This window comes from Leptidea sinapis, chromosome 27 (genome assembly GCF_905404315.1).
Source record: "Leptidea sinapis chromosome 27, ilLepSina1.1, whole genome shotgun sequence".
In the NCBI taxonomy this organism is placed as follows: Eukaryota; Metazoa; Arthropoda; class Insecta; order Lepidoptera; family Pieridae; genus Leptidea; species Leptidea sinapis.
Genome location: NC_066291.1, coordinates 11,315,275 through 11,336,632, shown reverse-complemented (window position 1 = coordinate 11,336,632; position 21,358 = coordinate 11,315,275). Strand labels below are relative to the sequence as shown.

The 21,358-nt window shown below is 31.8% G+C and overlaps 1 protein-coding gene across 4 annotated transcripts in view; it reads right to left on the bottom strand.

Annotated features, from left to right (window-relative positions):
* LOC126972640 (tyrosine-protein kinase transmembrane receptor Ror-like) overlaps positions 1-6,384 on the bottom strand; it is a 78,032-nt gene extending 71,648 nt beyond the window's left edge. For all 4 annotated transcript variants that reach the window (XM_050819512.1, XM_050819514.1, XM_050819513.1 and 1 more), the window contains exon 1: positions 6,026-6,384. In XM_050819512.1, the coding sequence (XP_050675469.1) occupies positions 6,026-6,085 (60 nt within the window). In that variant the 5' untranslated portion in view covers positions 6,086-6,384. The remainder of the gene's footprint in view (positions 1-6,025) is intronic.
* Between the last annotated feature and the right edge of the window lie 14,974 nt (positions 6,385-21,358).

The window sequence follows — 21,358 nt, the reverse complement described above, 5'->3', positions numbered from 1 at the left end:
ATTTTGTTTCAAATTACATAATTGTACATACATGCTAAATTAATTCTTCATTCCCTAAATTTTCGCAGCGGCCATCTTGGATTTAAAAAAAATCTGCGTTTACTGCACACGACGTTATGCGACAAAATTGCCATCTAAAGTTCTAATATTTAACTACTAAACGAATACATCAACCAATTATCAAAAAAAAAATAGGTATTAAAAAAAAACAAAATTGAAACTTGCTAAAGTATCAAATTCATTTTATTCCCGCTATTAACTTTAAGTACGTGTATGTGTTTGAGCGGTGTCAATGTAGTGGTGCGATTCGATACCTCTCTGTTTAGAGAACGCGTCCTTAACAGCGACATAGCACAGATAATATTTAGTTTTATATACGTTTCCTCATAATTCATTCACTCTAACATCGTAAAAAAATTAAAATATTAGTCTATGGTGACGATGTTGTTACAATAAACGATATGGAATACGAAAATTTGTTAGAGTAGGGTAATTGCGATATATTCGGAGTATTATAGTATCGTTCCGAATATAACGATGTCGACTTTGCGAGTAGACCTCCAGAGGCGCGGAGAATGTACAAAGTACTATGTTCGCACCTCAATAAGGCTACTTGATACCCAAGCGCTGGCAGTTATTTCGGTCAACGGATCAGCCTAGGTATCGCCTACCTAACGCGGAAATGCTGCCAGTATTCTATGAATTAACTATTTTTTTTCAAGAATATTAGCAGCGTGTGCATATAATATTGTCTCTATGTATGTCCGATAAAAAAGCAATAACTACTGAATAGATTTAATTGTGATTTTGTAAGATTTCGGGACTACAAGTCGGTAATAAGTTTAGTTAACCATATTTACTATGGTACTATATTTAATTATTAATTATCTCACAATATTTACGTAAACGAGTACATTGTGTATTCTTTTACATATAATATTGCCAAACGTTGGTATATTTTTTTTAATTTATCGCAAATTCTATCAAAGTTAAATTGAAGAGCTCCATACTAAAAAGAATATAACCTTAATACTCATTAGTTGACCAGTGTTAGTATAATTTAACCGAATTTTTAATTTAAATAATAATCATGTCTAAAAGTGTAAAAAAGAGGCTTAGTATTAAAAACTAACTTAACTAACTTAGTGATTCTCTTTTTTTAATTACCACAAAGCGGGTATAAATTTATTAAATAAATTTTAACGGCCTTACAAATAAACTGGGTATAAAATTATATCTGAGAGTAAACCAAGAATATGCAAAATGTTTACAAATAGACATTTTGCTTATGGTTGGTTTATTTCAACGTATAACGTTTCCCGCGCTTATTTGCAAGGCTGTATCACATTCGAATAACTTCAGAATTATCATTGTATTGACAGTGTTGTCAACGATATAGACAACGTTTTGCATATTCTTGATTTATTCTCAATTATAACTTTATACCAAGTTTATTTGTAAGGCCGTAAGACTAAACCCCAATTGAATATTTCAAATTGTGTAATGATAATGAATCAATGTCACTATCTTCTATTGTGTGATTTTTTCCTATGCCTATTTCCTAGAGCTTTTTTATTGGTATAATAAATTAGGTGGTTGCGGAAATGTCTGCCTACGCGCAATACAAGGAACACTACCTAATCAATAATCAGCGTACGTTAAAATTAAGAGTGATGTATGGATTATCTATGTTTAGCATTAGTGATTTACGGCTAGCTTTGATAACGTTATTAATTTTATTATTGGCCTTTGTATTCCAACTTTTATGAATATTTTTGCTCTTCACTACAGAATACTTTTCTTTATGTCAAAATAGTTTTGTAGTGAAAACTCCTTAAGCCGCGTTGAGCAGTTTTTGGTAGGGGATAATCTTATGTGTTCGCGTCACCGACATGCTCGTGTCATCGACATGCTCGTGACAGGCGATAAATATATAATTTAAACAAATATTTAAATAAAATAAAGTAAGACACTTTTTGGATGGGTGAAATCTCGTCGCGTCACCGAAATGCTTATAGCATTATATTTGTAGCTATATAGCTTTAAAAATAAATTGAACCATACCAAAAAAGAAGAGGACACTGTCAATAAAAAAAGGGCGTTAAACCTCATAATGACAACTATGACAAATACTATCTTTGACTCACTTCATCTGCAGTCCCCCTGAAAACGAGATCTGGTAAACGTCGGGTTAACTAAAATAAAAATGTAACTTTTACGCAAAAATCTAATGTAAAACCGTTAAAATTACACGTGTTTTAATCCTTTAAAAGTGTTTTATTTAAATAAATTGAAGTTAATAATTTATTTGTTTTTAACAGACAAAAAAAAACACGTTAAAAATTAGATTTTTAAAAATATTGTCTGCTTATCTATTTTTACAGCCAAAGGGTTTGTGGGTCACCTGACGGTAAGTAATGGCCCTCTTGCATTACCAGAGGAATCACAGGAGCGTTGCTATGGTAGGTGGGTGAATGACTTTTTTATGCTGCCCATATCATATCAATCTGGAATAGCGTGCCAGGAAGATATTCAACCATTCCTTTATACTGATGTAGGACCGCCAGATATCCAGATGGTTAGGATTATATTATAGATACTAAGCAACATTTCGGCTTGCGGCGCGTGTGTACCTTATGTTTCAAATATTAATGAATTACTTTAATAAGTAGTGTTAGTCATTAATAAGAAAGGCATAAAAAGGCATAAAAGGCATTTATTTTCTCAAAATTGATTCCTTTAGAATTCTTTTTGATGTCATTTCTAATAACTACTAGATACTACTACCGCTTCGGAAACAAATGGCGCTCTGAGAGAGAAGAAGCGGCGCAAGAAACTCTCCCAGCATTCTTTTTTTGCGCTCTTTTCAATAAAAATGTACAATATTGTACAGTCATTTCTATCGCTATAAAATAATCACAATCTAGTCCCAGGCTGTCTGATCATTTAGATTTATATTCAGCAGTGGAGTAATAGGATTTACGACAGAGCAATTTTTTTATAAAACATTTAAATTTATTTATAGATAATGCCTGAACAGTGGCTGGGACTTTATTATAGAAGTGTATACATTTTCCCTTAAAGCTATTATGTATCTTATGAAGCCTACTAGAATTAGTTACAAGCAATCCCTTATTTCTAGTGTTATAATAATGAAAATCACTATTAAGAGCAAAAAGGTGGCGATTATTGTGAATGTATATAAAATTTTCATAAATGTACTGACAATGAACAGTCATAATATTTATAAGAAGTGTCGTTATTCTTATTAGCTCGAATTTAATTATAAGTATATTGCGAATTGTATCAACAATAAAAATACTGGGAGTTAGTTACCGGAAACATTATGTAGATACAAATACGTTTATTTTTCCTAATAATATGTAGTGAGTAAAGTTAAAATAGTACACATCATTATTAATTGTAAAATTGACAAATTGATTATTCAATTGAAAAATGATGCATTATTTAATAATTATAAAGTTTTATTGATTTCTTATTCAATCTTTAAGTAATTCAATTTGTATGATATTCTAATAATTTTTGCATTCAATTTAAATTAATACTTGTGTTTGTGTATGTTTTTTTTGTGTGGAACACCAGTGGGAGGCTCCTTTGCACAGGATGCCGGCTAGATTATGCGTACCACAACGGCGCCTATTTCTGCTGTGAAGCAGTAATGAGTAAACATTACTGTGTTTCGGTCTGAAGGGCGCCGTAGCTAGTGAAATTACTGGGCAAATGAGACTTAACGTCTTATGTCTCAAGTTGACACGCGCAATTGTAGTACCGCTCTGAATTTTTGGGCTTTTCAAATATCCGGAGCGCCACTGCATTGTAATGGCCACGGCGTATCGATTACCATCAGCTGAAGCAGTCCTGCTCGTCTCGTCCCGTATTTTTTATGAAAAAAAAACTTATAATTAAGTCAACATTTTGATTTTATTATTCTTTGTAATAATATTCTTATACTTTTGTTAGTGTATGTCTTGTTGGTGTTTATAAATAAATAAACAACTTTTCTATTAAAACTCATGTGAAAACAATTAAATATCGTATGTTTTTTTAAATACTTACTTTCTATTTTCTAATAATTAAATGAAAAGCTAACATTAATGGATAACATCTAAATTAAATAATTCTAAAACAATACTACTTCTGTTTCTCCGTATAATCCTCAGTAAATAACTTATTAGTGTTTTGTTTGTATGTGTTTCGTTCTCCACAATTTCCTCTTCCAAAAGTTAACCAATCGTAACTTAATTTGAAAGCTGAATGAAAACGAATTCTTTGAATTCTATGTCGGAATTTTCCGCTTATTGTTGTTGACTTTGTATACTTGATTTTTGATTGCGGTCTAATGATAAGGCCGTTTAGCAATGTTTAAAATAGTCGAGTACACACAAAAATAAAAACGTCAAAAAAAGTAAACAAAAAGAGACAGACAGTGATGATAGTAGTGTTTTTACAAAAAATATTTGATCCAGAGATAAACCAAGGATAAAACATTTGTATGGAAATATTGCTGCAAATATTTCTTCTTAAAAAAAGTAGTAAGAACAAATGAAGGGTCCTTGTATCAAAAATAACTTATACAGGACTATGATTATTATAATCAGCCTTTACTGACGATTTTTTAACATTCCAAACGAAGAACATTTTAAATTCAACAATACTATTATTTTTATATATATTATGATATTATTATTTTTATTTTTATTGAAATGATGAATTTATACTCTAATAAATGCCTACTACTCGGTTGGGTCGAGTTATTGAGTATTTTGTTGGGCGATGTATATGCTTCTACAATATGATCCCAGAAAATATACAAAATAAGTGTGTTACGAAATTTAAAAGAATTGTTAAAAAACGTTTGTGTGGGTAAGGTTACTAAGTATATCATAAACGATTTTCTTAATGATACCACGGACTGGGAATAAAGCGAACACTCTCAGGCTCTTTAATTATAAATGTTTATTATACGATATCACATTGTAATCCATATTTTTATAGTAAAAGAAAAAGCCCGCTGAGTTTCTTGCGCCCATTCTTCTCAAGTCTGAGGCAGTCTCGTTTGAATGGGTGGTAGTTTTTGACCTTCAATAAGTTATTTTGAATCCAATTTTGAATAAAAATATTTGAATTTGAATTTAAATATTAAGTGAATTTGAATTGTAATTTGCTGTAATTAAATGAATTTTATTTATTCTATTGGTGGTAAAATGTTAGTTCAACTTGTTATAATTAAAAACTTTAAAATACTCGTTATATTGTAAGTATTGTAATTTAATTCGATTTAATTGTCAGTAAACTTTAAAAAAATATTTTTAATTAAATATATCTAAGAAGCAAATAACTTCTTAGATATATTTTCGCCTATTTAATTGAAGTATTGTATTTACTTTGTTGGTGCATCAAATAGATAGATAAAAAATACTATAATATAAAAAATAAATATTAATTTGATTTACAAAAAAAGTTTCAATTTATTGCCTTTATATAATATAATTTTCATGGCTTATCTCGGACACATTGCTTTAGTTGAATCCACCTATTTCATTATTCGTTCACAAGTTTTTCCGAAATATTAAGTTACGAGCGCCGCGCGTGACTTTATTCGCGTAATTTATTTGACGTTTCAATGATTGATCGAATTTAACTGTGAATTTAAAAATTGACATAAGTTATTCCTTGAAAAACAAAATACATTCATTCGTGAAAACGAAAAGTTTCCCAAGGAGTCAAATAATTATTAGAAGTTGTAATTTACACATAACAAACTTTTATTATGTCCGAATAGATTTCAGTCAACTATTTATTATGGACTTTAGTTATTTTTGGTAATAATTTTAATATATTTAATATTAAATGATATTTATAAAAAGTTAATTGGCGCTAATCTTTTCGAATAACAATTCTGAGTAATATTTTATTTTATTCATCTGTAAGTGTAAATATATATATACCCACTCAAATATAAATATATTACATTATGTGATCTATAAAATACACATTAACTCACCCGTCTTTTTTTATTTGGCTTTTCCGAAGTTTCCGAGTGACTTTTCCTCCTAATATTCATATTTACTGCGGTTCACATCAAAAAACAATACATCACTATTCACTAACAATAAACAACTATATCAATAAATCATAGTTAATTTACATATCCTTTAATTAGAGGCACTTCACTAGAACACATATCGACGACATAGTTCTCGCATTGGTGTTTCCGTGCATTATTTACATGTATCGCGTTGTGAGAGATGCAAGTGAGGAACGTACGCATACGGGAGCGTCCCACTCGACTCAGAAACTCTATGAAAGTGCCGCGGACGGCGGTCGGCGGTAGTCCTGAGTTTTCGATCGCCTGTATCAGCTGACAGCTACTCTACAAACAGTGATCCCACCTCCCCGCTACCATACGCATCTCATACACTTATTGTGTGTTTATTTGTCTTAATGAGATCCACAAAATCTCTAATGGTCACATTTACACAAAACATGGATACTTTGATTATATAAATAAACGAAGGAAGTTAAATTGAAATGACATGAGAGATATCTATATACAGACAAACAGTATCATTAAATATTTAAACACTATAGTGTTTTAATAGTGTTTTTTTTGTTTCAGCTTTATATAACGCGACGTTTTATACTCTTAGGAGTTGTCTTGTGTTTGTTACAAGAGAGTATGGGCCGCAGTGATCACCTACCATCAGGTGACCCCTATGTATGCTCGTTTGTTTTTTTATTCCATGAAAAAAGCGACCAAACATAACTTCTCATGTACCTTGGTTACAATAAATGTACCTAATACCTACAACTTGTACTTAAATATCTTTAATCTTTCTTAAAGTGCTTCACGGGTGATGTAATGATAATATCTGTATCGTATTTTAGAGAGATCGAATTGCCATAAAAAAACTTTTACCCTTAAAATATTATGTGTGCACACAAGAAGCTATACATATAATAACTCACCAATTTCCAGGATGTCTAAAATACTAAACGATAGTTGCAAACTTTTGGATCCTTTCGGGGACTCACTCAAAACATTCCGTAGTAAAATTTTATTAAATGATAAATTATACAATTTGTAATATTAACAAAATATATTTAACTGATTTCAATTTAGCGAACTACCGAGAACTATTTCATTGTTTTTTTTTCCGTAATAAGTTAATACGTTTTTAAATTATGTATCAGTACTTCATTTCATTATACCATATAAATATTTGTAAGCTTCATAATAAATGCATGCTGTATCTGTCTTAAAAGATAATGCATTTAGAATTAACTTTAGATTAAATATTGTATCGTTGCTTGAATTAATGTATTTATCACTGGTGGATCGAATAAATAAATAAATACTTCTTTGGTGTATTAAAATAAAATTTTGTAGAAAGAAAAACATTGTAATAAAGAAGGTATTAAATACAACCAATGAAAATATTATTATATCGCATAATTTAGTTAAATAACGTTTACTTAAATATCACTTTATTATTTTTATAAGTACAATTTGAGAGAAAAGATTTTTTTTTATATTTTACAACTAATTCTCGTTCATTGGTTGTAGTTCAGTAGACATGTGAGTTATAAGAGACGTATGGAGTTATGGTAGCTGAAGTCTGAAGTATGATATAAATGCAGGTCTTGTTGACCAACTAATTTCAAGGTGTCGAGTTTGGGTGTTGGTGTGCGAGCCCATTTTTAAATGCAGTCATTAGACAAATCGCTTAAATGGTATGTAAATAACTTATTCTTAAAACAGCGACGCGAAATATTTTTAATGGAATTCGTGAACGGGCTGATATGTACCTATACAGTTCTTATTGTTTGTCCTAACCATAGACTTGGAATATATGAGCATGTACACAACCTGACAGCTCGATAGAGTGACCAATATTGATTTGTCAAAATGTGGGCTTGCTGGTTGTTAAATGTTCAAAATACTAACGGCCTTACAAATAAACTTGGTATAAAGTTATAACTTAGCATAAACAAAGAATATGGAAAATGTTTACAATATCGTTGACAGCACTGTGAATACAATGATAATTCTGAAGTTTTCCGAATGACAAGCAGCCTTGCAAATAAACGCGGGAAACGTTATACGTCCGAATTAACCAATCGTAAGCTAAATGTCTATTTGTAAGCATTTTATATTTTCTTTGTTTATAATTAGTTATAACTTTATGCTAATTTTATTTGTAAGGCCGTAAGAAGTTAATTCGAAGCGTTTTGACTGTTACGACTTCTCAATCAAAATCGACTACAGTAACTAACAATAGATTCGATTCGATTCCTTTTCTATTTTGCTATTTCTCCATTAGAGATGTTCTTCTCTCTTGCACGCATTGTATATCTAAACTTGTTGAATTTAATAAATAAATAAAAAACTTTATCTGATAGTTATTACAAGAGTCATATTTAAACAGTAAATTTTTGCTAATCAATATTAACTTGGGCCATACTGAATGTTTCTGGACTGGCCATTTCAAATAGAACTATTTAAAAAACAATAACGGTATTTTAAAGTGAAACATTCCGAGCATAGGTTATTATAGTTAACTTGTATACTATTGGCAACTTTTTGAAAATTATGATTATTGTATAGCAATAGCAATGACAGTACAACATTGTATATTTCATTAAAAAGAGCACAAATAAATAATGCTGGGAGAGTTTTTTGCGCCGCTCCTCCGTCTCTCTCAGAGCGCCATTTGTTTGCGAAGTATGGGTAGCGTCAAAAATGACATCAAAAGGAATTCTAAAGTAATCAATTTTGAGAAAATAAATGCCTTTTATGCCATTAATTGTGTGGCGGTAGTGCAATGAATTTAACTTCAAGAAAATAAATATTTGCACCATGACTTTTTATGATCTGTGGCTTAAGTCAAACCCCTTTGGGTTGGCAGTGACTTTAAGTGTCATAATGTCTTTGAAGGTCTTCTATTATCTCTGTATATTCCTTGTTCAGTGAATGCAGACGTGGACGAGATCATCTGTGTGATACACGCGAAGGTCGCCCAACGAGTGCTGTTACCGAAACTAATATTGATACCATACAACAAATTCTAAAAAATTACGTGTCAGTAAATTCGTTCTGCATTAGGTATTGGTATGAGCCAAGTGAAAAAAAATTTGCATGCACAGAAGGCAGACCTGATGGTTGGGATGCTTTGTACTTGATGGATACTGCTGGATTTAACGTATGACCAGGAAAGACTGCGTGCAAAGTGGGGCTGTGAAGTGATAAAAAATATAACGGAGGACAATCATTGTCTATAGTCTATATAATATTATCACCGATAATGAAACTTGCGTATTATTTACATATTATTTAGAACCTGGAATAAAAAGCTAATTGGCAGAATGGGACGTTCCTTTTGGAAATTTGCCTATAGAAGTTAAATCAAATTCCTGCTTAGAAAAAGTTTGCGAAAACCATCCTAGCAGTTACGACGTACTTTATCACGACAACGCATCCCCATATTCGGCTGAGGTAGCGAATGTTTTATTACAGATAAGTTAAGTTACATTGAATATAAATTATATTTTGGAGTAGAGTTAGAGCACAACTAAATCGTATCAACGACACTTTACATAAAGATTTTCATTCCAGTGTTCTGCTCACATATTTCCACGATACTATGGCCCATTTGTCACACCACACGAAGGTACCTATAGCCTACATTTTAAAAACACCTTTAAAATCTAAACTTTCAATCTGACAGTCCCAAATTCATAAAAGAGGTTAAGTCAGTCTTATAAAAACGCAGGGAAATTAAAAGTTGCTATTAAATTAATTTATTGTATAAAGTGTACTGTTTATAGCAATTGCAATGCCAGTGTTTATGTATAAATGTTACTTCCAATGGATAATTTTCACTTAAATGCGACGTTGCGTCGTTGCATGAAGTGAGTTTATGCGGACTTATCTTATAATACTGCATTAAAATAGCGCATCATACTTTTAAAACAATTCTAACACTGTAAATACATTTATGCCAACTCGATACTTTGTCCTCTTGGTTAATAGGCTAGTTTTTACGCAATAAACTATTTGAAAATAAAAAACAAAAATGTTGGAGTTGGTTCGATACCGTCCCACGTGATATTCATTTATGTAAATTACGAGGATATGGTTTTACTGGATCTATCCTTGCCTAGCTGAATAGCATATTGACAGGCTCTCTCGTTCTTGGTTGTTGTTAATTATTTTCAATCTTATGTACGTCAGATTACATCTGGCGTGCCTCAAGGCTCACGTTTAGTTCCCATATTGTTAAATATTTTTGTTAATTATATAATCAATTTTATTTTATTTGACGAATGCGATATGTAAAAATTCAACTCTTTCTCGTGAAAATTTGATACAGAAAACACGCAGTAAAACAGCAAAAAGAATAATTTATCCTAATTAACATTCTTTAGCTACCAATAAACATTAAGGTTGGGTTGCGTCAACTAACTTTTGCAATAACAAACATGTTAAAGTACCGGGCAAAATATGTAATGCACCATTTGACAATTTTTAGATGATTTCATAATGTTAACCATAACCGTCTTATCTTCGCCGGTTAAAGCTATTGTTGATGTTAAATTGCGACCTGTCGAATTTTCAAATAAATATTCCATATTGGTGGAGAAGGAGGCTAAGATATACTGCTCGATTTTGCAGGTATGTTTTTATTTGATAAAACTAATATTAAATAGCCATTTTTAACATTCAATCATGGTTTATCTTAAATAATATATATATAAATTCAATTTTGTTTAAATAATCAATAATAAAAGGTATACCTGTTTACACCTGGCAACCTTAATGTTCGAGTTGTTTTCAATTCTTTATATTTGATTTTTTTTGATTTTATAAATTCTTTATTCATAATTAACATACATCAAACATAGGTAAAACACTTATATACATTATCTTAAATGCTTAACTAACTTACAGGATAAGTATTTACAGGCGCCTATTAAAATGAGGTAAAATTTTCGCAAAACGATGGGAAAGCCCGTCACATCCACCCAGGGGCACACTGAGAGCGGCATGATTCGCATGTAGGTGTTCATCCGCCTCCCCTTCCTTCGTACATTGCGATACGCTCCTGTAAATAGTCTGCCACCAGCCGCCTTAGGTATTGTGGAACTACGTGATAGAGGAGTGCTTCCCTAACGCAGTAATGATGCGGGTGGACTTTCGCATTTAGACGTGCTGTTTGGTGGTGGGAAACGGCTGCTGATACTAACCCGGATAACTCCTCTGAGTACACTCCGTGATATATGCGGTAGAAGATGCACAGAAACTCCACATCTCTACGCAACGCCAGAAAATCAAGCCGATCGGAGATGACTTGATCGTCGATGATTCGAGCCGCTCTTCGTTGTATGCGGTCATATGGCAGAAACTAGTTCTTCTCAGGTCTGAGGCATACTATTTATTTAAAATATGGTTTGCACTCTGGGAGTGCCGGCAGAAGTGAAAACTTGAACATAAATATTGCGCATTTTTGAATGTTTTGGAATAGTTAAGGAATAATTTCACACGAATTGCTTTATTTATCAGTATAAAGGTACTAGCTGTAGTGGTTAAATGCAATATTCATTTATTGCGCTATTGTTTACAAAAATGACAATTTATATTGCATATAAAATTTTACACTTTAGAACTATTACAATTATCTTACATTAAAAAGTTTATCGCCCCGAAAAGTCAACTTTCATCCTTAACTTCAATGACTGTCTTACGAATTAACATTTTATACCGATCCCAAGAAAAGTGTTCAACGCCGCTAAATTTTCAATTCAATAAAAATATTTGAATTTGAATTTGCTGCTATAATTCAAAGGTCTTATTTGAATTTTATAATTATCAATGTCAAAATGAAACGAGTCAATTCAATATCAATGTCTAATAATAATAAAGACTTTTTTTATCAACAATTAAGACTACAATTTCTTATATCTAGGCTATATAAAAGCTAGGTTGTCTTCTGCTGATTGCCAATTAGCATAAGCCTCCTTCAATATTTTCCACTCATTTCTATCTTTGGCGACCCGGCTCCAGGTCACTCCTGCGAATTTGGCCAGGTCGTCCTCCCATCTTTGGCGGGGTCTTCCCCTGTTTCTAGATAGAAGAAATCAAAATCTAGTATAAGATTATTAATAATTTTATATCAGCCGTCAAGCAATCCTGAATCTGTATATAAACGCGTATCAGGCAAATCCATACAAATATCAAGATAAAAATTGCGATACGTCTTCCCATAGATGGTTTGAAATAGATCACTAGAACGTTCCAAAGATCAGATCTAGAAATGCCAATTGAAAAATGCGGTTGAATATAGAAAACGTGTACGACGTAGCTCGTATACCTTACCACAAATCTCTGTAGTTACAAGGTGAGCAGTTGTGGGAAATCGGACTCCCTGAGGTCTGATTTTGTTGCATCAATAACAATATCAATTGCTAAAAAGCATACACGTACAATGATCATAAAAAAACACACAGTAATAATAGCATTTATTCCATTCTCAAAATTAATCGTACTTCATTTAATTTTACTATAAATAAAATTTTATTTGCAAGAGAACCTTTCAGTTCGAACGCTCGATATGATCTGCCTAAAAACTGCACCACCGCTTCTACCGTTGTCAACATTAACAACTAAAACAAAAATGGCCGGAAATTACCGAATATTAATCAAATCTTACCTTTCATTCGTTACTCAAGTCAAATGATACTCTTTTTTGATTGCAATAAAAAATTTAATATTAATTTGATTTAATACATATTGTTGTATTTGATTCAACCATTAACCGTATATTGTTCGAATTCATGTGCATATGTGAGTTTTATTCTATTTCACAACTCAGTAATTAATATGATTCTGCGCAGAACTTTGATCTTAAATATTTTGAATGCACATTAGCCTAGATCTTTAATTTTAAATATAAATATTAACAATTTGTTATATTTTAAAGAGATACCCTCACTTCTGGGATTAATTAATTACACAAATAAAAGTGAAACCAAAATTTTATGAACAATGCGGGACTCAAACCCGCGATAGTTTTATTTGTATAGATATTATATAATACTAATTAATATTTCTCCGGTTATACGCAGAATCGGATAGTGACAGACCGAAGTGATAAGATTCTGTTTCACTACAAACTGATTATAATTATAGATATAAAATCAAACAATACACACGTTTCATAACATCAATAGAGTATGAATGCACCAATGATTAAATGAAACGGCCTTGTATGATTTATTGCTCTGTACCTCTCTACCAGTCTGATGAAAAATTGTGTCTCTAATTACAATGCATTGTCCACGTTATTAATATGCATGAAAAATTAAATCCATAAGCTTGGAGTAATACCCAATCAACGGAACATTGTTTTAAATTTTAATTGTAATAACAAAGACTTATATATTATCATACGAATCAAATTATATTTAAAAGGAAATTATATTATTATGGATTTTAATTATCTGGTGTTAAACACGCAATATATATTATAATTTAATTATGATACACTTTGTGCCAAACTAGGTATATCCTGTGCTATAATGGGTTGCAACAATGATGTTCTTTTTCGCAGGCTGATAGCGGAACTGGAAAGTGTGCTTAAAGACAATGTAAGCACACTTTTCTACTTAGTCGTGTGTCAACTGTGTGTCAATTACCAAGTCTAAGTGTGCTATAAAAAAGTGCTCAAATAATACGTTAACGATGCAAAAAAAGATGGTGTGACTTTTTACCGGTAAGTTTATTTTATTTATACAAGATGGGTTGGCAAAAAGCGTAAATAATTTAGTAAAACGAATATTATTTCATAATAATGGTACAATTATTGACTAGTATTTACATCCTTTTCTCTCCCGCTTGTCAGAATGAGACAGATGAAAAGACGCAAATAGCACACAGTCATAAATGAAAACTATGGAGTCTCTCTTTCTTTTTAATTCATGCTCATGTATTATAATAAAACTTTTTAACATTAAAAGTATTCAGATCTCTTTCGACGGTCTATATATTTCGTCAAATTGACTCACACAAAAGTCTTATTTAGCCACATTTATAATTTGACAAAAGTTGTCATACAAAGATATTATGTTACATTACATAATATGCCAAAAAGATACCCTGGAAAAGATGTCTAAGTATAAAAGACAAATTTTAACAAATGAAATTTATTTCAGGGAACTTAAAAATTTTTTATAACAAGTTTACCGAATTATTTTATGTAAGTAATAATATTATATTATATTATTTGTTTTTCTCATTATAAATTACCTTAACTTATTAGATCCAAATCCATTCAGAGCGTTAAGGAGTAGCAAATATACACACAAACCAATAAATGAACATACAAACTTTCACCTTTTTAATATGAGCGTGATTTATGATTTAAAACGTAAAACCTCCGACTGAATAGATCTTGATCGGAAAATAGCGACAGACTGACAAACGTAAAACTTCTTAAAGGTAGTACCGTCTTTTTGTCAGGGTGTAAAAAATACTTAACTGCTACTCCACTGATGTTACTGTACAAATCGGGTTCTAAATTCAATATCGTCATTGATCAATAATATTTTAAACAACTGGAGTAAACGCAGAAATGTATAGATTTGGCAGTCAGGCATATTATGATCTAATTTGTGGCATATGCCATATTTTGGCTTTGTTTTTGTATGACGTCACGATAAATATGATGACACTGATTTTTTCAAAAGAATTATGACCCTATGGTCGTGTCACCCTATTTCGTGGTTAATGCAAAAACTTGACAGTACATAGCCGATACCTGATTTCCCTTGCATGGACATACTTATGTATAAAAGCGATGCTGCTATAGCTTGAGCTTGTGTTTTCGGTTTTTGAATTCACATGTACGTTTATTGGACGATTTACAATGTCGACAACGATCCTGTGATTCCTCTGGTGTAACGGGACGGTAGCCGCCGTGACACGTATTATTATCAGGCGGCCCGTGTATCTTTTATCCTCTTCTAAAAAAACATGTTTTTCAATATATAACAATAAATGTTTATTTGTAAGTGATGTAATCCTATTGTTAGTATGGGTCACAATTATGACTGATATTCGTTTAATAATATCCATTGGTTTTGATAAATTATGAAATCTAGACTGCACCCTAACATTATGATCAATACATAAATTACATTAACGATCACTGTATGCTATAAACTAAGTTTTAGGTTAAGTAATAGGTGAGTTAGGTTTTCAGTGATTGCAAGCAATTTGTTACTAGCAACATTAAAGTTTAATGTGATATTAATTGATTGTTATAATAACATACTAAAAGTAGCGATACAAAAAATATTTTACATAAATTCGTAGTTATGTATACATGAAGTTGAAATGAAACTTAAGCTAGTACCGAAATCGAAGACCTTTGAGCACGTGGTCACCAGTAAGTAGAACATCTATCCCACTAGCGTTGATTTGCCCAGGCATAGCGTGAGACGCGTAAAGGAATGTCACAACGGACAAATAATTGAATGATCTCTTTTAAGCAATTTGTTATTTTTAAAGTTATACGCTTCTGGGAATAATTATACAAATTAAAATATGTAACCAAAATTTATGAGCGGGACTAGAACCTACGCCCCTCTTCCTCTTGTTCAACTCTCATAGATGCAACCACAACCTGAACGTTAATCAAGACATATCAAGACTAACGATCCATGCGTTACTCGAACGGTTGTCTCAGTTGGAAGAGTACTTGGTAGAACCCGAGAGGCGCGGGTTGGAGTCCTGCATCGTTCATAAATTTTGGTTACAAATTTTAATTTGTACAATCTATTTTATTCATAACTTCACTAACATCAAATCTAAAAGACACCGGTACGCTTTTGTGACTTTTTAATACCATATATTAAGACACAATACAATGACTATTCAATAGTTGAAATAAATTTATAGGCAGTTTAATTAATAATTAATTTTAGTAGATGATTTAAGTTTAATGTTATTATTTTTTAAATAAAGAATGTTATTAGTCATGTGTAAATAATCTGAATATATAGCGTGGCGACGGGTAGAGCTATCTAATCTTAATCGTAAAATCATTCTAAAGTAAGTAATTACATTTTGAAATTTTCAAACAAACATATTATATATTTAGGAAACAAAATTTTAATCATCCTTACGTGGTCGCTTAAGACGGAACAAAGTAGGTTTCAGTGACTATACATGCGACTACTAGATTTATTAGGTTGGTCAGAAATGGTATTATGGAAAATTCACTTATTTAGGTGGATAATGTATTATATTTTTGAATATTTCTTTATGATTACGTTTAAGTAGTTCTACCCGTTATTTATTCAATGTATATTTTTATAAATGTTAAATAAATGAATATAATAAGCAGATTAGAACAAAAATATTTTATAATTCAATTATTGATTATATTATTCAGAAGGGCTAGTGCTCTAACCCCGACTTTGTAGGCAGTAACGTACTGATATTGCTTGATACAAATGACTGCTTGTTATTTTAATCCAATTTGTTTCTTTTTAATGTACACAAATAATTAGAAGAATATTTATATGCTTTTACATTAAATACAAATTTGTGCCTTTGAATTTATGAACATATAAACATGATTAATAATACAATAATTATGATTAATAACGAGTAATAGAACGTGTCTTATAAATATTAAATTACATTTCAAATACAATTTAAAATTTCCTTAAAGATACGTGTTTATATGTCATAAATCAAACGATAACCATTAGTTAAAAATATTATACGGTATAAACATAGAGCAATAATAAAGCGATAGATAATAACAAATGAGAAGGGTAAAGGTTAGACGTTGGCATGCATCCATGCATGCATGTTAAATTTAAATATTACGGTGCATTCGATAAAAATGCACGGAACGCGTACTCACTAGAGAACTTTAACGTTTTCTTTTGACAATTACTCAAAGTGATTTATTTATTCGATGGCTGTTTGACTGCGTCGCGTTGTGTAGCGACTTCGCGCGAAATGAGGTTAAACGTGTACTCTTTGCTGGTGTACCTTGGGTGACAGTTTTATCAATTGTTTTATATAAATTATCTTAACAACGACAATTTATAACTGAACTGTCGCCAGACAACCGGATACAATGGTCGCATTAACAACAATAACATTATCTGAGTATACCCATGGATGTCCCATTTTGCCTTATTCCAATTCAAATAATTTTATTCAAAGTAGGATTTAAATCGCTTATACTTCAAAATCTATCACCCGCTCGAAAATATATGCCTCAAACCAGAGAAGAGATATTAAAGTAGAATAAAATATAAATGTATATACAATTATAAACAAATTTTGGTTGAGTTAGTAAATCTTTTGTGGGGAGGTGTATGTTATGATTTTGTATAATGATCCCAGAAAATGTACAAAACAAATATGTTAAGAAATTCAAAAGAATAATTATTGTTGGAGAATGTTGGTGTGGTAAAGGTTATATTATAACATAAATAAATTTCCTTATGATACCACAGAATGGGAACTGAGCAACTGCCGTCAGGGTATTGAGATAATAAATTTAATTGTAACGAAATTATTCGAAAAAAAAGAGGAAGCCCGCTGAGTGTCTTGCACCTGATCTTCTCAGGTCTGAATTCAATGGGTGGTAGTTTTTTTTTTGTTCATCAAGGGATTTCATATCCTCTTTTGGATAAAAATATTTTGATATATGATTAATATTTGAAATTGAAATTTAGAAGCTTAGTCAGGAGTCAATTTTTTTTAATAATTAATTATTGTCATGTAGTTAATGTCATGTAATATGCCTTATCACTTGGTATTTAGCTAGAGGTTATACAGTTCTAAAAACTCTTGAAATTGTATCTGTCCAGTAACCAATCCATTTTCATTTTAATGCCAATATGTTATACAAAATGGTCAAAATAGTCTGTTGAAAGAACATTTATTCTTCAGAATGCAGGTGAGTGCCTTTAGGTGGGTTTTAATACGTTTTTTAAGTGTAGATGCTTTAATAAACTGAAAGTAATGGTTTAGTAGCATTATATTGATATTACGAACTCTTTCATGCTGATGTTCGTGTTCCTAATTTGAAAAGTACTGGCCATCATTTTAAGAATAATTTGAATTGGATATGTTGATGTTATTCCAATATTTTGCTTCGATAGTTTTCTTAGCTTGTATTGCTTGTTTAAGGAGAAAAGTTTATAAGATTAATGCAACCAGAGACATTATAATAATTCAAGAAGAGAGTTCGCAGTTTTATATGGGTTTGCAGTTGGGTTTTTCTCGCAAAGCTATCCAAAATGAATAGAGCCGCTTCCAAGAGACCGGCAGTGTTGCCAGAAGACCTGCTCCAGGTAATGTTCGTATAACAATGGTGCACGAGGATCGGCACGTCCAGTTGTGCAAGTACTCGTCGGGATCGTTCAGTTACGGCTCGTAAGTTACAGCACCACCTATGCCTGATCAGCTTCCCGTGTCAGTGACCAAACTATCCGTAATAGATTGCACGAAGTGGTCTTCGTGCAAATGTCAAGACAACGGGTTGTTCAAATTCCTCTGACCACCTGTCAGCGTGCAAACCGTTTAAGATTCTCCCGTCACTATTTGAACTAGGGAATTAATAAGTGGGGAAAAGTGCATTTATAATGATGATCGGCATAATAGGGTGTGAAGATGACGCGGCGAGCGGTTTTTGGAGTCCTGCATCCACGAAGTTGACCGTTTCGGTGTTCCTAACGTATGGTTTGGGGTGAGATTAGCTAACTGAGTATATTTTAGATGCGGGTACCGTAACTACCATTACAGCGGCTAATTGGCGCCCAACTCAAGTCAATATTATTGTGATATTTTTAAATTATTTCTCCAAATTCCTTAGAATAAAAGACAAACTTTATATACAGTAAATTCTGAAAGCAAAAACGTGTAAATCTTTATAAAGATTTGCTAAATACATGAGTAAGAATAATTATAAAATGTGCATCAATTAATTTGAGTTTTTTCAATCAATCAAATAACGAAAATTAAGCTTGCAGGAGAGCAGAAAGGTGTTTTGATCTTTATGGATATATGGATGTTTGTTACCCTTTATATCAAAAACTTTCATATGTATAATATCAGTAGGATTAATCCAGGCTATCAGCTCCGCACCAAGTTTAATTAAATTGGTCTAACCGTTTGCGCGTGATTTAGTAATAAACAAACACACACACAAACTTTTGCTTTTATAAAATGTATTAAGTCGGATTATACATTTTTCGGGATTACAAGAAACCTATGTCGATGGTGTCAGTTACCTCCATACCAAACTATATTAAAAATCAGTCCAGCCATTTGAAGAACGTAATAAACAAAAAAACACACACAAACTCTCACAATCTTTTGTACCATTAAATAATATTTAAATTTAATAATATTTTTAAAGCCTGTTGCAAAAAAAATCATAGACATGGAATTTCCACATTGTAAATAAAGCTTCATAAGATGACGGATTCTAATAGAGTCGTCTGCAATTATAAACATAGTTTTGCATAATGATAAAAAACAATAGACATTAGTATTCGTATGGTGTAGTTTAATCATGTTACATGCTGACATACTAATTAACTGTGTCTATATTATGTATGTCTGTACTTAAAGCATGTCTGGGAAAAGGGCTGGGTCAGTGTGGAAATTAAAAAGAGAAGCTACTTTGAGATCCTTGAATAGTTTTTAAGCATTTTTTACGCCATGCTTATGTTTGGCATTATAATGGGGATATAGGAACTACTCTAAGCAAGTTTTTCCTATGTCATCATACATAAATAGATGATGTAGTTTATTATAAAATTCTAGCAATGGGGAGACTCTACGGTTTTCTTAAAGCTAACGAAACAGAAAAGATTTGTGCGGTGACAGAAACGAAAGAATAAATAATTTAAAAAAAAGCATGGGGTTATTTTATTGATAAAAAGCTGTTTCATTTACATATTATATTGCTTAAGTAGAGTAATTTTGAAGTTATATTAAAATAAAATAAATTATTTTGTCACGTAAGATTTCGTAACATACAAACAGACATTGGTAGATACCAATCTAATAAAAGTGGGACAGACTGTTTGATTTATTGTATTATCATCGGTCCATGATAAGTGCCCAGAACTGTATTTCAGTCCGAGATTTTAAAATGGGTGAAAATCTTACACATTACCATTAAATATAGATACAGGTCAAGCTTTTGTTATAAAGCGTGTAAAAAAGAGACCCGTTGTTGTCTTTCGTTCGTCGTTGTTCTTTGTATGTGTACAATGCCTAATATGTTTGTATGATAGTAAGGGACTAGACGAGCAGGACGTTCAGCTGATGGTAATTGATACGCCCTTCCCATTACAATGCAGGGCCGTTCAGGATTCTTGGAAAATGTAAAAATTCTGAGTGGCACTACAATTGCGCTCGTCACTTTGAGACATGATGTTATGTCTAATTTGCTCAATTATTTCACTAGCTACGGCGCCCTTCGGACCGAAGCACAATAATTATTACACATTACTGCTTCACGGCAGAAAAAGGCGTCGTCTAGATTATGGGTACCTGACCGGCATCCTGTGCAAAGAAGCCTCCCACTGGTAGCCTAACATGGGCGCCCATACCCACGCCCCAGCTGTTGCTAGTTGGTCAAACCTGGCATACATACAATGGGGACACACTGCGTCGGAGTTTATTGTCGTTGTTGGAACTTCAAGAGTGTCAGAAATGTTTTTGGTTACCTTCTGTGTATGAATTCCCGTAATCTCGAAGTTAAAATAATTTTGAGTTTGTTATTAAACTTAAACTTAAATATTATTATTTCCACCAAAATAAAGAATAAGTGACATGGTCTGCATAGATTGATTGAAACGAAATATACACCGCACAGACAAACCATCAAAGTTATATTACATAATGACAAAGTACCTATTTATATAGTTTTTTTATAGTTGACGTAGCAACTCAATTACGGGGAAGTGGACCAAGAATTTGGTCCAGTCTTTAGTCCTGCATCCGATGGCTGAAATCTCTTGCAGCGCTTGTTTTTTCTGTAGCAAATTATCAAAATTAAAAATATTAATGTTTTTTTATATTAAAATCAAGTAGGCAAATTAGAAGATGGGAAGACGAAATATTGAAAATGGCTGGAAGAACCTGGATTAGGATATCTCCAAATAAAGAAGAGTGGAGAAGAACAGGGGAGGCCTTTCCCCAGAGGCACACAGACAATTAAGATAAAAAGTATTTAGATAATTATCTTGTGTTAGGATTCGTTTTTGTCTGAATAAAAGGCTATCATTATTATTA